General features: G+C 38.7%; 1 protein-coding gene across 6 annotated transcripts in view; it reads right to left on the bottom strand.

Moving 5' to 3' along the window:
• The window catches only part of UTRN (utrophin), a 478053-nt gene that overhangs the window by 320647 nt on the left and 136378 nt on the right, over nucleotides 1-21028 (bottom strand). For all 6 annotated transcript variants that reach the window (XM_043592533.1, XM_043592535.1, XM_043592534.1 and 3 more), the window contains exons 25-32: nucleotides 16963-17133; nucleotides 14472-14651; nucleotides 9082-9216; nucleotides 6889-7038; nucleotides 5447-5608; nucleotides 4882-5010; nucleotides 4016-4189; nucleotides 2151-2306 (exon numbers count right to left, since the gene is read on the bottom strand). In XM_043592533.1, the coding sequence (XP_043448468.1) occupies nucleotides 2151-2306; nucleotides 4016-4189; nucleotides 4882-5010; nucleotides 5447-5608; nucleotides 6889-7038; nucleotides 9082-9216; nucleotides 14472-14651; nucleotides 16963-17133 (1257 nt within the window). The remainder of the gene's footprint in view (nucleotides 1-2150; nucleotides 2307-4015; nucleotides 4190-4881; nucleotides 5011-5446; nucleotides 5609-6888; nucleotides 7039-9081; nucleotides 9217-14471; nucleotides 14652-16962; nucleotides 17134-21028) is intronic.

Raw genomic sequence — 21028 nt, 5'->3', positions numbered from 1 at the left:
TAAATATGTCTGAGTCAATCCACCCCCACCATCTCCACCGCTCCACCCTAGTTCACGCCACCACTGTTTCTCAGTAAGAGTGCGACAGTGACTTCCTAACTGCTCTCTTCACATCCATCCCTGCCTTTATCCAATTCATCCACCAAACCGCAGTGAGTGACCTTTTGAAAGCAAATATACGAGCTTGCTCTTGAGATTAAAAACTTTATCACAACTCTAAGACACTAGTGTGCTCGTCTCGCCCCTCACTCCAGCACCATGTTCCCCATCCTTGCTATCTCTGCATTAGCCACACAGATGTACCATCTGCCTCCTGCCACAGGGCCTTTACACATACCATTCCGTCAACCTAGAAGACTCCTCCACTGCTTTCAGGAGGCTATTCCTACTCATCCTTCAGATCTCGGCTTATGCACCACTTCTTCAAGGAAGCTTTCATAACTCCAGACCAGGCCAAGTGGCTAATTACCTGTACTCTTCAAGCACCATACACATTCCTTCATAACACTTCAGACTGCTAATGTGGCATTACTTTGTATGACTACTTGTTTAATGTTTTCTTCCTTCACTGCCCTAAGTTCTAGCAGACAAAGATAATTTATGTTTTTGCTCACCACTGTATCACTACTGCCTCTGTGATACCTGACACACAGTAAAGTCTCAACTGTGTTGAATGAGAAAATGACTTAACTCCAAAACCATGGTTACAACTAGAGAATTAATATTAAAACCAGCAACACTACCACTGCCATCCATAAAATGCCTTGTTGATGAATAAATACAATAATATTTGATTAAAAAAAAAACTTCAGGTGTTTAATAACAGAAAGAAGCTCTACACTATGTGCTCCAGATGTGCAGTGTATCAAAATGATACAAACATATCACATCAGCAATTTTATCTTGCAGAAGTGAAGTCAAAAGTTGTCCAGGAAATATATGCACTGCTCATTCTTACTGATCTGAAAATGATAACAAAGTTTCAGCTAGTGTTCTCGGGGCTGATGTAGAAACTTAGGTAATATGTAATAATCCAAGAAGGACCTAAAATATTATCTAACCCAGCTTTCCAACATTGCCAATAAAGTTTCACTTAAACATGGTGGTCATTGTTTGTTTTGTTTTGTTTTGTTTTGTTTTCCTAACTTCAGGGCAGAGTTCTCAATAAGAGAAGACATTAAACCTGCTAAATATAGTTACTCAAAATAAATGACCAAAAATTCCCCCACAGATTCACTAAGATGCCCAAATTATAGGTGTTTCTTGAAAGGATTTTAGATCCTGCTAGATTAATGTGAATTTCCTGTCACTTACTATTTATCAGAGTCTTGATGTTTTAATATTTCTCAGTAGACTATTCAATTCAGAAATCCAAGGAACAGTAACTTGAGTTTATAAAGGGGCTATTATTATTGGTAGAGTTTTTGTAGAATAACTTATGAAATGTGACTAGCCATTGAAAATATAAAAGGGGCGCCTGAGTGGCTCAGTCGGTTAAGCATTTGACTCTTGGTTTCAGTTCAGGTTATGATCTCATGGTTCATGAGTTCGAGCCCCACATCGGGCTCGGCACTGATGGTGTGAAGCTTGTTTGGTATTCTCTCTCTCCCTCTCTCTGTGCCCCTCCCCTTCTCATGCTCTCTCTCTCAAAATAAATAAATAAATAAATAAATAAATAATCTTAAAACAAAACAACAAAAAAAGAATATCTAAAAATGAGTCTGGATTAAATATTAAAAGCAAATTTCTATACAATCATTCATCATTGTAATATTTATTAACATACAGATTTAATGAAATATAATAAAAAAAATACTGGAATAATTGAAAACACTGTTATTGGGATGCCTGGGTGGCTCAATTGGTTAAGCATCCGACTTGGGCTCAGGTCATGATCTCACAGTCTGTGAGTTCAAGCCCCGTGTCAGGCTCTGTGCTGATGGCTTCAGATTCTATGTCTCCCTCTCTCTGTCTCTCTGCCTCTCTCTCTCTTTCCCCCACCCCCTCAAAAATTAATAAACATTAAAAATTTTTAAAAAAAGAAAACACTATTATTAGTGCTATAAAATTCAAACACGCCTTCCCCTAAAAGTAAGATTTTAAAATATATAAATGAGAGCAAAACAGGCTAGCACTGCAGCTGCCCTTACCTGGGCACCCAGGTCATTGTAGAGAATCTTCAGCGAAGTCAACTGCTCATCCATCCCCTTGGGGTTGTCAGTTTGTTGCTTCTGGACAATGTGCCTTCCTGTTTTGATTACAGTCTCCACTTCAAGCTTGACTTCACTCAAAGTTTTATAGAGTTTCTTTAAAAGAGAACAAGGCACATTTTACACACTGTGGTGAAAAGTTGCTAATTGGAAACATTTCAAAACATAGCTTCCACATATTGACAGCTACAAAGTAACTATGGAGATCAAAGGGCTTTATCTGCCTCAGATTTGGTTCAAAGGAGGAGAGAAATGAAATCAAGGTTGTATTATCTTTTTAAAATCAGATAAGAAAATAAACTAATAGAGATTATACTTATTTAAAAAACGTCAAACGTGTGTTTTCTAGGTTCATGAAAGTACTGAATAATAAAAACATTTTTCCTGCATAAAATGGAAAAACATTAAGACTAAAACCTGAATGTCTATCATTTCTTAAATTACATTTTTAAAAATCACAAATGGTCTTACTAGAATGAAGCTAACACTGGCCATATTTCTGGCTGTTGACATTTGGAAGTATTAACATTAACTTTTTTTCTTAAAATTCTCTGAAGTACCAGTCTACCACAATAAGCATGCATTACTTATATGATGAAAAGATGTATAAAAATTCAATATAGCAAGAGGTATGTAACTTTAAGAAACTGGAGTGATTAGGTCAAATTCAGAGGCCTCCTCATCCTAGTCACTTGAAACTAAAAACTTTTACCTGGGCAAGTTCTCTTGTTTTTCTCACTCATGATCTTGACCTGAAACATCTCACATGGCATTGTCACATAGTAACAGACCAGTGGACTGAGTTACATAAGGTCAAGGACAAGGCTTGCTCTTTTGCTCTCTATATCTCATTAAATAAATAAATGCTTACATGTATACTCACAACAGACACACACCCGTACTTATACACACACACACACACACACACACACACACAAACATTTATCCTATTTGTTCATCCTTCCACATATTTCAGTTTTCGAGTATGCAAACCTGCAGTGTGCAATACACATGGAGAAAGCAATTTTGAAACGCACAAACTCCCCCAGACTTTTGTCTTAACTGGGGTCATCTTAAGCCTCCTCATGACTCTCCTAAGGAGAAGACTAATTCTAAGATCGTGTACACTTAGCCACATTATTTTTAAATTTCTATTCAACTGAGTTATAAAGTTCTAGACTAAAATAGTAATAACGCCTTATAAATAATTTCTTGTCTTACATCTTAGGCTTAAACGTCAATTTAAAATTCTACTTTCCTAGAGAATGGTTTTTTTTATGTTATAATATTCCTGACATCCATTCTAAGTATAATTTTGTCTTTCATATTTTAGGCTTAAACTTTGTAAGTTAAAATTTAAAGTTTGACTTTCCTTAAAAATGATTTTCTTTTACATTGTAATATTCCTAACATCTATTCTAAGTACGCTTCTTCTAGCTGACTCAAATTTATCCTTTAGAATTTAGCTTATTAGTCACATTCTGCCAAAAGCTTCCCTAACTTCATACTGATTAAGATGTGTTTCCCTTGTTTTTTAAATCATGTTATATGCATGTCTATTCTAGCTTATCTTGTTACATTGTAATAATTGATTTTACTTTCTCCTACCTGTCTGTCTTATCTCTTTTAATTTCTTTGAAGGACAGGACCACACTTCTTATTTTTAACCTGTTTTTCACCATCACTCTGTATTCTTAGCTCAATATAGACTAGCAATTATTAATGAACCATGTATGTAAGCACTAGGTGAAGCCATAAGAGCAGCTGGAAAACCCAGTGGACACATTATCCACCGATGACCTCACCATACACTTGTCCAGATGGTTCTGTATGACATCAGGATCCACATCCTTCACATCCAGAACATGAAGCTCTGCTTTCACACAATCCAGGATACGCTTGCAATCAAGCATGCGCTGTTCAAAGTTAGCAGGCTTCTGGAAAAGCTGGAACTTTGTGGACACCTCTCGAAGTTTCCTCTGTTTGCATAAATGGACATAATAAGCAATTTGCATCAGAACGGCAATCTGTCTCAGCAGACGGTATTAGCACAACACATACTGCTGAAAAGCTGTAGGAAAAAGCAGCAAGACAAACATTCCTTAAAGGAACTGAGTGAGGCTTCCCAATCACCTGAGTGAACTCCACAGCCCACTGTCCCGAATTACTTGACAGTGTAGAGGCTGAAGATATAATAAAGGGCGAAGCTGGCCTCGCTGGAATGAAAGCTTCACAAATTTTCTCACCTGTTTGAAAGCTGTAGTTCAGGAACCTAAAACTCAGAGTGCCCTTGACCACAAGCTCAGAGTCCAGGTCAATCTCACCTCCATCACTAATGGACTCTCAGCAGTGTTCCATCACGGGCTCTCAGCCAGCCCAGTGCACCAGCCACACCAGAACCGACAGAGGCTTGCATTCATGGAAAAATCTATACAAAGATGACTTCTAAATCTAGCTTGCTCTCTCTTCTCAACTCAACTATAAAATCAGATTCAATATTTTGTTTCTGCTGCCCTTCCAGGGATACAATGCACCTCCAATACGTCACTCCCATGCCACTGTTTACGTCATAAACAAAGAAGACCAAGGACATCCAAGTAATCAGTTCTTTCCAATTTTTCTTTATGCCCAACACATCAAAAAGTGGAGAGAAGCTGCCTGCCCTCTTCACCTGGAGCACATCCATCTGACTTCCTCCCCTGGCGTTCCTGCCTTCTGGGGACGTCGGAGGCTGGGAACGTGCATTTTTTCTCAACTCCTCCAGAGTTAACTCATGGGCCGAGATCTCTGCTTGGATTTTCTACAAAGAGATTAGAAAGGGGAGAATTTTTTTTTTATTATTAAAAGTTCCATAGAGTCACACAGTACATAAGAATATGCTGACCCCTATATAGGCTTTAGTAAGTTTAATAGTAACACAGGCCCCCTGAATTGCAGGACTACCGTGGGGGGACACACACTAAGGTCTTCGCATTTGTCACTTCTAGTGTTCACCACTTATTTATAAAGAAGGAATTTTCCAACTTCATAACTGTAATTTTACAATGATGATCATGTGCCAGGGTCTCACACAGAGACCAAAAGAACTCCAGAACCCAATCCTGCTCTGTGAGGAAGGTCAGCCTCTCTCACTGACTCGGTCTGGAACGGCAAGGGGGGCCAGTTCTCTCGCAGGTGAGGAGACAGTTACACATGCCTTTTTTATGACTCAAAAGCCCTCAAATCCACAGCAGTACCTGAGCTTCCTGAGGAACCTGGAAGGCATCTATCCTGTCAGTCAAGTACGTTGTGAGCTGTTGGTCCAGCTCCCCTAAGCTCTCTTGCAAGACCTGAAGCATGTGGTCAGTTTCCCGCAGGACCTGGAGTTGCTTTTCCAAGGAAATCTGCTTGCTCTCTGCCTACACAGGGGAAAAATTGAATCATTAGTCACTCAGCACAAAGATAAAGAGCTGAATATAAGGAAACCCTTATGTTCTGGCCACCAAGAATAGAAAGAGACTATGAAAGTCTAGTGTAAAACTCTGGCCTACATTTTAAATAAATAATAACTAGCAATGATAACAGTGAAAAGATTTTTCTAGTAACTGATCCATCTTACAGTGAATTATTAATTTTTACTTCTTTCTATATACAATGATAAAGTATAAAAATGCTCTTGAGGGCACTATGCTAAGTGAAATGAGTCAGAGAAAAACAAATAGCACGCGATCCCACTTACATGTGGAATCTAAAACAAACAAAAAACCAGCGCATAGATACGAGAACAGATTGGTAGTGCTAAGAGCGTAGATCTTAAAAGTTCTCATCACACAAAAAAAATTGGGACTATGTAAGATGAGGGATGTTAGCTAAACTTATTGTGGTGATTATGTCACAATGTATATAAATATCAAATCATTATGTTGTGTACCCGAAAGTAATATAATGTTATATTTCAATTATACCTCAATAAAAAAAGAAAGAAAGTAAAGATATCCCACATAACACATTAAGCAGAGAACAAAAATGTCACTTATTACAAATTTAGGGCATTTTTAGGAATCCTCAATAAGCCTACCAATAACAGTATAAAATAGAGCAAGAATGTCTATCAGTAGAATGAATATATAAATCTCTTTTTGTCCAAAGTGTCAAGTTCAACAGATTTACATATATGTTGAACCACTGTCTACTGCACTTTTGGAGTAAGCTTGATGCTATTCATAACCTAAGCATCAATCATTATTATTTAGTATGTGTTCGAAAGCATGTAATATCTATCCAAACCTCCTATAAAGAAACAATCTCTTTTCTCTACTTACTGATATGAACATGGATGTTGTGATACATTCTGGATAGGTGTCGAAGGGATTAGGGCATTTTATAATAGCAAATTATGTCAAACGTGGATGGTCCTAATATTTACTAGTATAATATGAGTTATAATACTTATGGCTATAACATGATCCTTAAAGGAAATTAAATAGTCCGTAAGTAGAAACAATCTCAAAGACAGATTTTTTAATCGTCAAGTTCTGCTTCCCTTGAAGTATTAGGTCTACTCTTCTCCACTTGGTATTTTAAAGCCATAAACACTTCTATTAATGTTGGTTATCAACTCTTCCTCTTGGTATAAGTTCTTGAGGTGAGCTCTATATCGTAACACCTAATCAACACCCCTGCATGTCCCAATTCTTACCAAGTGACTCAGTTCTTCGTATCGACTATTAAAAGCCTCCAGTTTCTCACTGATTATATCATCAAGAATCCCTCCATCAATCAGAGTCTGGCCAAGTTCTCGAATCTGAGTGCGATTATCTGCTGGATGTCGCAAAACAGACTCCAGAGACTAGACGGGAGAAGAAAAAATACATGCATTTACTGAGGCAAAATATACCAAGGATCTTAAAATGTCTACTTTTTTAAACAAGTAATTCCATTCTCTAGAAATCTATGTAAGGAGAAAGATTAAACATGAGGCAGATGATTACATAAATATCCAGCATGGTATTAATAAATATGTAAAGTTGAAAACTCAGTACGAATGATGATCCATGTTACTATAATTGCATAAAAATAATTTCAGTAATTATTAATTACATGGGTAGAAGTTCATGGTGTGATGCAAAGTTTAAAAGCAGAAGATAATACCATACAAGCAAAATTATCTCAAATTGTTAATGGATTATATTACTAAAGCAGGTACTCATTTTTCTACAACATACACAGAAAGCTAGATGCTGTTTTATGTACCCACTTTATATACATAAATCTAATTAGTTATATGGGCTAAATATCATTCCCATATTACAATGGGAAAACTGAAGCTCACAGAGGTTAAGTACAAAAACACACAGTAAAAAGACCTAAGGTTCCAATGTTATGACGCTATAGGGTTTTATCCATTACTATAATGTACTGCCTTCCAGGGTGGATGGATTTTCAAAAACTAATAATTAGGAAGAAATATGCCAAAATGTTTAAAAATGCCTATCTTGTTTTACATATCTCTCCATTTTCTTTATTTCTAGAATGCAGGTGTTTTAATTCTCATATTAGGAAAATATGTTATGTCTTTTAAAGTTTACTTATTTTGAGAGAGAGAGAGTGCGTGCCTGTGCATGCCAGCGGGGCAGGGGCAGACAGAGCGATAGAGAGAGAATCCCAAACAGGCTCCGCACTGTCCACCCAGAGCCTAATGCGGGGCTTGAACTCGCAAAATCATGAGATCATGACCTGAGCCGAAATCAAGAGTCGGACCCTTAACTGACTGAGCCACTCAGGTGCCCCAGGAAAATCGTTTTTAAAGTACACTTTCCGGGACGCCTGGGTGGCGCAGTCGGTTAAGCGTCAGACTTCAGCCAGGTCACGATCTCGCGTCCGTGAGTTCGAGCCCCGCGTCGGGCTCTGGGCTGATGGCTCGGAGCCTGGAGCCTGTTTCCGATTCTGTGTCTCCTTCTCTCTCTGCCCCTCGCCCGTTCATGCTCTGTCTCTCTCTGTCCCAAAAATAAATAAAAAACGTTGAAAAAAAATTTTTAAAGTATGCTTTCCATATTTTTTTTTTTACTCTCTCCATCTCTCCATCTCTCACTCTGCTATTTTATTTGAGAATCAATCTTTTTTTCTCCAACAAGCAAGCATCTGGCTCTTGGACTTTAGGTACCACATTTGACTTGTTTCTGACCTTCAGTCCAGTCACCCACTCAATTACCACACTGTGTCCCTTCAGTTTTAAAAGGAAAAATACCTTCTTCCTCTACTTTTATTTTAGGCAAAGCTACCCTCATCACATTTTAATCCACTGAAGAAATAGTTATTAAGTGATCGTGTGTCACACACTGTGCTGGTAACTTGGGAACAATGAAAAAGCAGGCACATTTCTTGGTCTCATAGAGCTCAAGCCTAGGCCTGGGGACAACCTCCTAGGACAGGATCCCAGGCCTCACATACTGACCCCTCTAACCTGTCCCCAGCTTTTCATGTCTAAAGAGAACAGAGCAAGAGCCACTGAAAACACCGTGGTTGCCACTGTCCAATGAGCAAAAATAACTTCATGAAGAAACAAGAGAACAATTATCCTAATAGCATGCGGCAGAGTTTTATCCGGGGACTGGCAAAAACAAGCTGGAAAATCATTAGGGTGTTTACTAAATGTACTAATGTCTAAATGTACTAATTATCAAACCGCTAACCACCCCAAGAGGCTGAGTTCATGGCTCAACGTAATCTAAATATACATGATTGTATAAATACTTCAGACGACAGAAGTCACACTGAATGCTACCAAGAAAGCCGATGTGTTTGTCCACAGAAAGAGCCATGTTCCTCATGTGAATGCTCATTTGGCCTCATGGCAACAGAGAGAACCACCACCCATAACACAGGTTCCCACCTCCAGTGCTTCATTGACGGCATCTGTCTTCTCGGGCAGTGCCTCTGTGCTCTTCATCCGCTCCTCCAAAGTGCTCAGCCAAGTGGTCTCCAGATCCAAATAGTGAAGCAGTTCAATCCAGCAAGACCATACCTCCTGCAGTGGGCAAGAAAAAAGTTAAATTGTGTAAGAAGTCATTTAAATAAGCGATGTATCTCTAGATACGTCTTTAGGAACTGATGAACATGGAATTTCAAATAAGTGAAAAGAAATAAGATTCTTCAACAAATCGTATTAGGCCAGTTGGGGGGGGGGGGGTCGTGGGACAAAGAGAAATGGGTTGCCTCCCTCTGTACGCTAAAAAAAATTCCAAGGATCTGTTCAAATGCCAAAAATAAAACTATATAATTAGTAGAAGAAACCAGGAGGGAAACATTATTAGTTTGGGTTTTTTTTTTTTTAATAGTGAAAAGAAATAAGATTCTTTAACAAATCGTATTAGACCAGTTGGGAGGGGAGGGGGTCATGGGACAAAGAGAAATGGGTTGCCTCCCTCTGTACGCTAAAAAAAATTCCAAGGATCTGTTCAAATGCCAAAAATAAACTATAATTAGTAGGAGAAACCAGGAGGGAAACATTATTAGTTTGGGTTTTTTTTTAATAGAAAAGTAAGAAGTACTCATAACTGCAACACTTTTTAATAATTATAGAGGAAATTAGAACTCTCTGAGGTCTATGCTATTCCAACTCAGAGCTAACGGATATAACAATTTGCAGTATACTCTTTCCTATTTTCTCCTAAATTCTTATGTATGTGTCTATATATGAAGAGAGTCACATCTGAACCAAATGGAGTTATACTGTCTCACTATATTAGTTACAATTATTTATTCCCCATTCCTATGGGGAATTTGGGGGGCAGGGGGATAAACTTACACTCCATTTTCTAGAAGCAAAATTATGAGAGAAAGTGCCCCTTCATCTATAGGAAGAGCCTATTTAATTGATAAATTTATGGGGCGCCTGGGTGGCTCAGTCGGTTGAGCATCCGACTTCAGCTCAGGTCACGATCTCGCGGTCCGTGGGTTCGAGCCCCGCGTCGGGCTCTGAGCTGATGGCTCAGAGCCTGGAGCCTGCTTCCATTCTGTGTCTCCCCCTCTCTCTGCCCCTCCCCCGTTCATGCTCTGTCTCTCTCTGTCTCAAAAATAAATAAAACGTTAAAAAAAAAATTTTTTTTAAATTGATAAATTTAGGAGAAAGAGTTCCGCAGGGAGCCTCCTGAGTTGTTCTCTTTCAGACCCACTAAGAGAAAGCACATTCCAGTGCGTACTCCCCAGGGGGTGTGTTTACCAAGTCAGGGGACAGCAAGTTTTTCTATAAAAAGCCAGACAGTAAATATTTTAGGTTTCACAGGCCACATTCAGTCTCTGTCACAGACTCTTTTTTGTTTATTGTATGTGTGTTGTTTTGGTTTTTGAACCACCCTTTTAAAAATATATAAACCATTTTTAGTTCACAAGCCATACAGAAAAAGTCCACAAACCAGATTTAATCCCGAGGCTGTAATTTACCAACCCCTGGCTAAGACTATAAAAGGGAAAAGAGGTGTCTAGTCCCCTAATTTTTACAGACAGAAAGCAGACTGAGATCTACTTCACTGCCAGCAGAACCCTATTTCTGGGGCACCTATTTCTGGGTGGCTCAGTCAGTTAAGCATCCGACTTGGGCTCAAATCATGATCTCAAGGTTCATGGGTTTGAGCCCCGCATAGGGCTCTGTGCTGACAGCTCAGAGTCTGGAGCCTACTTTGGATTCTGTGTCTCTCTCTCTGCCCCTCCCCTGCTTGCTTGCTCTCTCTCTCAAATAAATAAACATTTAAAAAGTTTTTTAAAAAGAACCCTATTTCTTATGGGGGGAAAAAAAGATGGCTCCCAGAGAGGCACTCTCAAGAAGCCACTGGGCCCTATTCAAGCAACGGCTCCTGCCCCTGAAGTGGGGCATGGGCTACACACATGTGCCTGGCTGGATTCCAGAATCACTGTTATTAAATTTTGAGTCACCGTTACCAGTGACAGTTATTTACCCTCTATTCCCCCAACTTTTTTGAATGGAAGTGTCCACTGAGATTTTTCTGAGCCCATCCTTGCCATTGTATGTTGGGTATATGGGAAGCAGGTAACTTGTCTTTTTCGTGCCTAGGTCACCAGATCCAGAGGCACTGCTCCCACACACCTGCACCTTAAGAAACTGCTCCAAGGAGCCACATCTGCATGTGGACCTGATGTGGATCACAAGACAGTGGATTCTGAGCTTGTGCTGTACTGGATAAGACTTTGGGAGTCCCTGAGAGTCTAAGTGCATTTTGCATTAGCGAAGAATGTAACTAATGTATGGCCAGAGACTAATGATAGACTAATGATAACCATGGCAGACTAATGATAACCACACATTTTTTGCTGCTACTCCCATTAAGTGGTGGCATTGTTTTCTCCTCCCCTAGGATGTGGGTTGGCCTTGCAACCTGCTTAGAACAAAAGAATGTTCCACAGGTGATGCTCTACCAAACTGCAGACCTAGCCTCTCAGGGGACTAGCAGTTTCTGCTCTCTCCCTCTTAAAAACCAGCTGCCCAGTGCCCAGAAGCCATAAAACAGGCCATGTGGAGAAAGACCTGCAGGAGGAGAGGCCATCGTGAATGCCCCAGCGGAGCTCCCAGTTGAACACAGCTATCCGAGTGAGCTCTCCCTATACCACATGGAGCAGAAGGGCCATTCAGTTGGGCCAAATCAGCCTACAGCATCATAAATAATAAAATAATAAATGGTTATTTTGGGGGGCACCTGGGTGGCTCAGTTGGTTGAGTGTCCGACTTTGGCTCAGGTCATGATCTCATGACCCATGAGTTCGAGCCCTGCGTTGGGCTCTGTGCTGACAGCCTAGAGCCTGGAGCCTGCTTCAGATTCTGTGTCTCCCTCTCTCCCTTTCCCCCACCTCGCTCTGTCTCTCTCTCTCAAAACGAATTAAACATTAAAAACATAAAAAAAAACTTTTTTCTGAATAAATGGTTGTTTTTATAAAGCTCTATATATCAGTGAGGTGTGTTACAGAGCAAGTGATAACATAAGTGTATATATTAAATATATAAACACATGGATGAGAAGAATATATACTAACTCCGGGATGATGATTACTTAAAGACAGGGATTGAGAGACATGAGATGGGATAGAAAGAAGGAAATATAGTCTGAATGCTAATTTGCTTTATTTTAAAAACAAGATCTGGAAAGATAGGGTAAAATGTTAACATTAATATCTGAAGGATATGTAAATAGGTATTAATAGTATTAACCGTACTTTTCTAGAAGTTTGAAATATCTCATGATTTAAAAGATATGTTAAGGAATCTAAAAATAATCAAGGTAATAATGTTGGACTCTGCCAAAGAAAAGCATTCTTATCCAAACTTCGGATTCTGGGCTATTTCTGCCCAGACCCCTTAGTCATCTCGGACATCATTTTTAGAGCATTTCAATTTTTAAGCTTTATTTCCATCTTTTCATCTTCCCCTTTAAAGATACCAAGGCCTCATCTTTTCTCTCTTATCATTTTTCCTGGCATTTTTCCTTCTCTTCTCTCAAAATAATTCTCTCAAACTAATCCCAAAGTAATTCTCAAAGCAATTCCAAATTCTCAACATACGTATTTTATTCCTCATTCTCAAATTGTCACCTCTGGGTCATAAACACAATGTGAAGAAATGACACAGAATACCTGGTGGTCTTTTGTTAGCTTAGGATAACTTGGGGACTTCACTCATTATTTAAATATATTATGAGTTGTTATTTTGCCTATAAATAAACAGGAAAGCAAAAACATGGACAAAACTACGGTAAAATTCAAGTCCAAGATCATTCACTAGGACTCAAGATTGGGCATACATAACATTACATATTATGTTTACAGAATTTTAAATTTTAAATTCTCAATTGAGTAACCTCAGGTATTTTATGTTAGATAATACAGTTGACCTTTAAACAACACAGGTTTGAACCGCATGAATCAATTTATACATGGATTTCTTACAGCACAGTACTATAAATGTATTTTCTCTTAAGATTTTCTTAATAACATTTTCTCTTCTCTAGCTTACTTTATTGTAAGAATATAGCATATGATATATATAACATACAAAACATGTGCTAATCACTGATGTTATCAGTAAGAATTCTGGTCAACAGCAGGCTATTAGTAGTTAAGTTTTGGGGGAGTCAAAAGTATATATAGATATTCAACTGTGTGAGGTTGGGGGGTCAGTGCTCCTAACCCTCACACTCTCTAAGGGTCAACAGTGTATTAATATTACAGAGTGAGGTTTTATTTGACTTGAAGTTTTCTTATTAACCATCCTGAATTATACATATTTATCGTAGCACAAAACGGATTCAGAAAAAGCAAGAGGTGAGTGAATTTAGTTTAAATATCACAGCTATGATTGTTTACCATTTTAGGATTTACTACAATACAATCATTTGTTTTAGGCTTAAGTTAAATTTAATTTTTATAAATCAAAACGCTTACATCTTTTCAGTAAAATGCAAGAAAAGTCACACTGATATAAAAACAAGCAAGCAAAACCTTAATTTTATTTAAAAAAAAAAAATTAGGGGCACCTGGGTGGCGCAGTCGGTTAAGCGTCCGACTTCAGCCAGGTCACGATCTCGCAGTCCGTGAGTTCGAGCCCTGAATCAGGCTCTGGGCTGATGGCTCAGAGCCTGGAGCCTGTTTCCGATTCTGTGTCTCCCTCTCTCTCTGCCCCTCCCCCGTTCATGCTCTGTCTCTCTCTGTCCCAAAAATAAATAAACGTTGAAAAAAAAAATTTAAAAAAAAAAATTAATAGAATCATTTTCAACCAATGGCAAGAGGGATAAAATAGTCCAGCAAAATACCAGCACATTCAAGTTCTTCTTTCTGTCAGGTGACTCTCTAACTTCAGACACCCAGTTGAAATGAAATTAAAAAAAAAAAAAACCCTCAATTCATCTCTGTGTACTGACCAGGCCAAACAAAACAAAAGAAAGGCTCACAGTACATTGTTCTAGAATGTTAGAAATTGGAACAGACCCTACAGATCATCTGAAATATGAAAACCTTGATGTCACATATAAAAAAAGGAAAGTCTAAATATATGAAATAACTTTCCCAGGAACCTTCTACTAACTGAAGGCAGATCGTGGTTTCCTATTTCTTTTTTTTAATCCCAATTTCCTTTTTATCAACTGTTATCCAGGAATGACTTTTCCTTTATGATCCCGTATTGGAAAAGAAAAATAGAGCTTTTTAGTTTTTTCCAAGATATGGAAATGGTCAGTAAATTACAGAGTTTGATCTCAAAAACATCACTGATTAACATACCTCTAGCGTGTGGCACTTTCCTCGAATTCTGTTACACAGAAGTTGGTAATTCTCCAGCACAACTTTAAGCTCAGATGTCAGTTCCTGGCCACCAGAGGGCACCTTTGCAGCTAGTAACTTGATATTGTCCTTGAGGATCTTCACTCTCACCTCCTTCTGCAACACATCCTCTTTTGCCCTCTGTTCCAAGAAAGGATGAACTTGAAACTGTGTCCCTTTCTCAGTCACCAATTTCTTTTCTTTTTCAAACACAACTAAACCAAAATTAAAATGCCGACATGATTCTAACGACCTAATTGGAACATTATTTAGGTAATCATTCCAGAGAGTGCTTTTGAAATAAGGCTAACTGTAAGATTTATAAAAAATAAAAAGAAAAAGAAAAAGAAAAAGCAATGTTAACACACCTAAGTCACGCTCAATTATGTTTGCCAACAGGAGGTATTTTCAAAGTCTGGGCCCATGATAAGAATCTAAGTGAGGGCCTCTCGATTAGGAGCTTAACATGTGGCTGCCTAAAATACATTTTTATCTTATAACAAGGGAACCGATGTGAAATCATTGACAACCCTATGCTAAGCATGAGGCTGCGTTTTGAGGACCATCAGTTCATCCGTGAGAGGGAGGTGATACGGGTAAAACAGATGCTATCCTAGACCCCATTTGACAGATGAGGAAAGGTTGAGGATCTGGGACGCCTGGGTGGCTCAGTCGGTTAAGCGTCCGACATCAGCTCAGGTCATGATCTCACGGTTTGTGAGTTCAAGCCCCACATCGGGCTTTCTGCCATCAGCACAGAGCCTGCTTTGGATCGTCTGTACCCCTATCTCTCTGCCCCACCCCCGCTTGTACTCTCTCTCTCTCTGTCCCTCTCAAAAATAAATAAACATGAAAAAAAAAAAAAAAAAAAAAAAAAAAAGAATCTAAGTGAGTTCATTTTAACACTGGAAGTCTGAGCATACTAAACTGAGTGAGATAAATAAATTTTCACAAAAACTAAGGTGCACCATAGTAGAGGTACCATTTAAAAATAATTTAAACATATTTCTTTTCTCCTGGAACAGAGGTTTATCTATGCTTCTGATAATTAACAGCATTTCAAGAGTGATAGAAGTTATACTAGGAGGATCTAATCTAGAAATAGCTTCTTTCCTGACTCTCCCTCTAGGCTGGCGATGAAGTCTCACATTTAGGAAAATCAACCTAAAATGCCTTTCACTTCCCCTTTTAGCTTTCTTTACTACTAAATGGTTTTAAATTTCCCTCAGTTGCAAGTAAAGTAATTAATTACATGTAGTGGTTTTAAAATTCTAACAGTCGTTAGAATAAAAATAGATGGAACGTTGCCCAATCAAGGGTTAAAAACTTATTTCTCTAAGCTTTCATCCCTAGTGACTTTGAAATACCACAGAACTGCAATGCCAATAATGTGAAGAAAATAAATAAGACCATTCTTAACCTGGTAGGCTACCTTTAAAATATCTTATATACTGAATATTTAAAAAGCTTTCCAAAAAAAGTACACTAAAAAAGATGCTCCAGTGAAAATAACCACATACAAGAACAGTCAAAGTCCCTTATTGTATTTACTTTGATTCATATTCAATAATGCACTCATGAAATATAATCCTTTTTTAAAATATCTGCACAGAGATTTTTGCTTTAGTTATACTTTTAGGCAAGTTAAATTTGGCATAAAACAGTCAATGTGTGGCTTACTCTTATCTTTTTTTTAAAATAGCCTTTAAGACTCTATCTCCTTTGGCGTGATCACTGAAGGACACTTGAAGCAATGTTAGAAATTTGGGAATGATGCCCAGTTCTTTTACTATACAAAACAAGGAAGAAGAAAGAAAGTGTTCAAGACTAATGACACAGGAATCTAAGTTTATAGGAAATCTATCCCGTGGACCAAACTGATATTAAATCCCTCAACAATGCTCCTACTGCTACTCTTACCTGCTCTAACAAAATTTTGATATTCATGTGTTTCCCATGTACTAACCGAAAGAATACATTTGATGAAATGAAGATAAATCACAACCAATTTGGGAAGTCACTCTTGTTCCTAACAAAAAAAAAATGATTCTCCCTTAAAACTTTTGGAAAGGGATAGCACTGATATTGCACAACACTGTGAACATAGCTAATAAAACTAAATTTTTGAGTCATCCTCTGTGGCTCTCTGAAGTTCTAATGGAAGAGACTGTCTCAGGGGCCTTCGTGGACTCAACCCATGGGCGAAAGTGAACAAGTGGAGTGTGGCCTTCCTTTCCCTACTAGAGTCATAGTAGCTATCCTTCCTTTTTTTTTTTTTTTTTCAAATTGAAATCCAACTATGAAAGATTATATGTACATATCATGTTTTACAGATGATTGATAGATAGATAGATAGATAGACTCATTCATTCATTCATTTATTCATTCGTATGTAAGGGAGAAGGGGAGCTACGAAGCCTATTTACACGGGCACTGACCGGCCTAGACTCACCTTCATTTCTTCCACTGCACTCTCCAGCTCTTCTGGTGACTTGTACTCAAAATCCCTCTCCAGGTATTCTTCTTCTGCCTGGGCCATCCATTCCTGCATCTCTGCCAAGTCTTTCTTCAGGTTCACTGCTTTTTCCTGACTTTCAGACAACCTAGTTTTTTGAATAGCAATCTGGAAAGGAAAAGCCATTCACCCAAATAAACAAATGCTGAAACATTAAATGTCAAGTTCTAGTTTCCAATATCTAAGGACACAGTGATAACTTTCCACAAAGAGCCTTGTTTTCACATTCAGATAAAATCCTTTATACATTTTGTGCTGATGTTGTAGAATATAAGCAACAATGAAAACAAGAATTATAACAATAATTATAATAATTATAACTCTACACCACATGTTGGATATTAATCTAACCTGGAAATATCTATTATAATTTTAAAAATGTATAACTTTTGACAGAGTAATCTCAAATGAAGGAATCTAACCTGCAACAATAAAAGCATATATTTTAAGGAAATTTACTGTAGCATTGTTTATTATGGAAAAAAAAAAACCTGGAAGCAACCAAAGAATTGGTTTTCTCCTATAAAACACTGCTGTACAAAATTTTGGTTTTGATAATCTACTATACTTGTATATTGCACAAAGACACAGAAAACGTTACATTAGAAAAACAGGTATGATCTGTATCTCATTCAATAACTTATATATTTCAGATAACCAAATATTTCATATAAAAATATGTTGAGAGGTCCTCCCTCCAACCACAAACTGACGTCCACAGTGGGAGAAGGTACCATCCCACAGAGATCACCCAGCGTTCACCTCATTATTCGATATTCCTCTGACTCAAATCAAACCTCAGAGTCACCTTGCCAGGCTTGCTCAGCTGCAAAGCTGATAGTGAACAAAAGCCAGTGTAGAAACAGGATGGCTCTCATGAGAGAAAGGCAAAATCCTTAGAGGCTTTCCTGTTCCCACTCTCCAAGCAGGATCAGAGCCATAAAAATAGAAAGAGGCCAAACAGGGGCCCCTGGGTGTCTCAGTCGGTTAAGCATCTGACTTTGGCTCAGGTCATGACCTCACAGTTCAGGGGCTCAAGCCCCACATTGGGCTCTGTGCTGACAGCTCGGAGCCTGGAGCCTGCTTTGGATTCTGTGTCTCTGTCTCTGTCTCTGTCTCTGTCTCTGTCTCTCTCTCTCTCTCTCTCTGCCCCTCCCCAGCTCACGCTCTCTCATGCTCTCAAAAATAAACAAACTCAAAAGAATTTTTTAAATAAATAAGTGGGGCCAAACAGGAGCTTTGATTTCATTGCCCCACATGGCACTTGAGGAGCTTACTGCCAGCCATACACACAGCCCTGGTTCCGAAGTCTTGGTGATTAGCACTTTACATGGGACGGCTGTTTTTAAAAATACATAGAAATACAGATTCCTTGGGTTCCACTTCCAGAAAATTCTCCTTACTAGTAGTTTCCAGACACTGGACAATTATATAGTTCTCACAGATCCAGAGAGAAATGAGAAAAAGAAAGACACTGGAATAAACTTTAAAAAAAAAAAAAAAAGAAAAGAAAAAGCTCAAAACTATAATTGATTATCCTGAGGTTATTTACTATCTTTTGGCATTAAAATGTTCCTCATTTCATGGCATCATGGACATAACAGATGAGACAGACTGTTTTTATTTGTTGATTTCATATGTCCATCCTTTCTTAGCAAAACAAAAATTTGGCCACATTATATTTGCCCCAAACATCTACACCTTTATACTACTCAATGAAACACAATACTCTGGAACTGCTTTAGATAATTACTCACACAACACATGGTTGCCTCCGTGCTGAGGACACTTAAAAATTCCCCACACATTTACTCTCGCACAATGAATCAACAGTAATTCATAATTATTTCTTTGTTGTCCTATCTGTATGCACATATGTATGTATGTAGATAGATGCACAGGTTTAAATATCTATGTCTATACATATGTATGTACGTATCTAGCTGTTGCTTTCTTTCCTCCTTGCTGGCACTCTCAAACCATTTTCCTTATTTACTTGCCTCCAAATCTCAATAAATGCAAGCACGAACCATCAGATTATAGCACACTTTGAGAAATTTGAACCTGGCCAGAAGAGATGACAGTATGGAATTACTTTCTTAAGTGTGGCAATGGTTTTGTGGTTTTGTAGAAGATTGTCTTTATTCACGAGTGAAGTATTTAGTATTTAGTATTCATGCTAAAGTATTCAGGGAGGAAGTGTCATGATAGTTTCAAATTCCTGTCAAAAGTCCATTTTTAGGGGGAAAAAGACCTGTTTGTGTGTTATGTGTGAAGAGAGTGAGGGAGAGAGAGAAAGCAAATGTGGGAGAAGGTTAACAACTGGCAAATTAAGGAATGGGCCCACAGCTGCTCCCTCTACCACTACCTAAACCTTCCTTGAAGTTTGGACATATTCAGAGTAAGGAATTTGGGGGAAAACAATGAAAACAAAACATTCAAGGATGCAAATATAAGTCTTTCCTACATAAGCATTAACCAAAAAAATATCACATGAAGAGATAGGTACCATCTACAGGGTTGTCTGGAACATTTCTGCATTCACACCTTCTCCTCCCACTTCCCCCGTTCTGCACCCACTTCAGCTTTGTGTAACCTCACTAGCAAAGCAGAAGCAATCATAAAACTACATCGATCTCCTACTGTACCCAGGTTGCCTTCCTTCCGTTTCCATGGAGAAACTATCCAACAGCAATTCTCTCACTGGTAGAGGGGCTCTTGGCCTTCTCACATGACAGACTTCACTCCAGAAATTATCTTCTCCAAGCAAGGTCCTTCTTTTTGGGCATGCAAATATCCTGTAACATCCCTTATTTCTAGAAATTATAGGGGCACCTGCATGGCTCAGTCGGTTAAGCATCCAACTCTTGACTTTGGCTCAGGTCATGATCTCACGGTTCATGGAATCAAGCCCTGCACAGACAGTGCAGAACCTTCCTGGTATTCTCTCTCTCCCTCTCTCTGCCACTCCCCTGCTCTCTCTCTCACTCTCTCTTTCTCTCTTTTGATAAATAAACTTTAAATAAATAAATAATAAAAATTAAAATTACAAAAATACCTCCTTGGATCCCCAGGTCCCCTCTCCCACCTCATTTCTCTGCTCCCTCGAATAGAAAAATAGCAAAATTCCTCCAAGTTGCTACTACTTGACCCAATCGCTCACTTCCCATTGTCTGCTCAACATTCCCCAATGTGACTTTCTGGCCTGCCATGCCACTGGATCCACTTTTCTCAAGGTCATTTAAAGCCTCCATCTTGTTAGATCAAAAGCCTGACTTTCAGTGCTGCTTGGGCTCAAAAATCCTCAGTACTGGGCACCATGGAAAGCTTTCTCCACCTGGCCCCAAGACCTCACAGGCTCTTGGCATTTCTCCTCTGGCTGACCCTTCCTTCTCGGCACCCTTGGCCTTGCTCTTTCCTCTTTCCAGCAGAAAGAGCTGAACAGCCCCATCTACATGTCTCAGTCTCACACTTAACCCTACCAGAATGGAAATCATTGTTTCACCTGCCCTCACAAAAGCTTCTTCTCCTCGAGTCTCCACCATTTCAGCCAATAGCAGCACAACCCATACAAAGTGGAAACTTTGACAGACCCTCGGCTGTTCCCGACTACTCCCTTTTCGAGATCACACATCTAATCCATTACTAGACTCTTATCTCTGTTCTCAAAATACAGTCCAAACCTAACATTCCTCATGACATCCACCACAATCTCTCTAGTCTGAGGGGCCAAGACAACAATAACCTCTTAAATATCTGTTTTCACTCTTGCTTTCCCAGAGTAAATTATCCACGTGGTAATATCACTTCCCTGCTTAAGACCCTCTGCTTTCTGTGTGAAATCATACCTGAAATAAAAGTTTAAAATTTTGCTTCAAAGGCCATATACTATTCATGCCACCTGCATTCTGACCTCAAATCTTACCCACCCGCTAATTCCTCTCTTCATTCTGTTCCAGCTACTCTGCCTTTCTAGGTCTTTGTTGAACACCCAAGCTCATTC

Source organism: Prionailurus bengalensis, chromosome B2 (assembly GCF_016509475.1).
Source record: "Prionailurus bengalensis isolate Pbe53 chromosome B2, Fcat_Pben_1.1_paternal_pri, whole genome shotgun sequence".
Classification (NCBI taxonomy): domain Eukaryota; kingdom Metazoa; phylum Chordata; class Mammalia; order Carnivora; family Felidae; genus Prionailurus; species Prionailurus bengalensis.
This window is presented reverse-complemented; position numbering and strand designations above follow the sequence as displayed.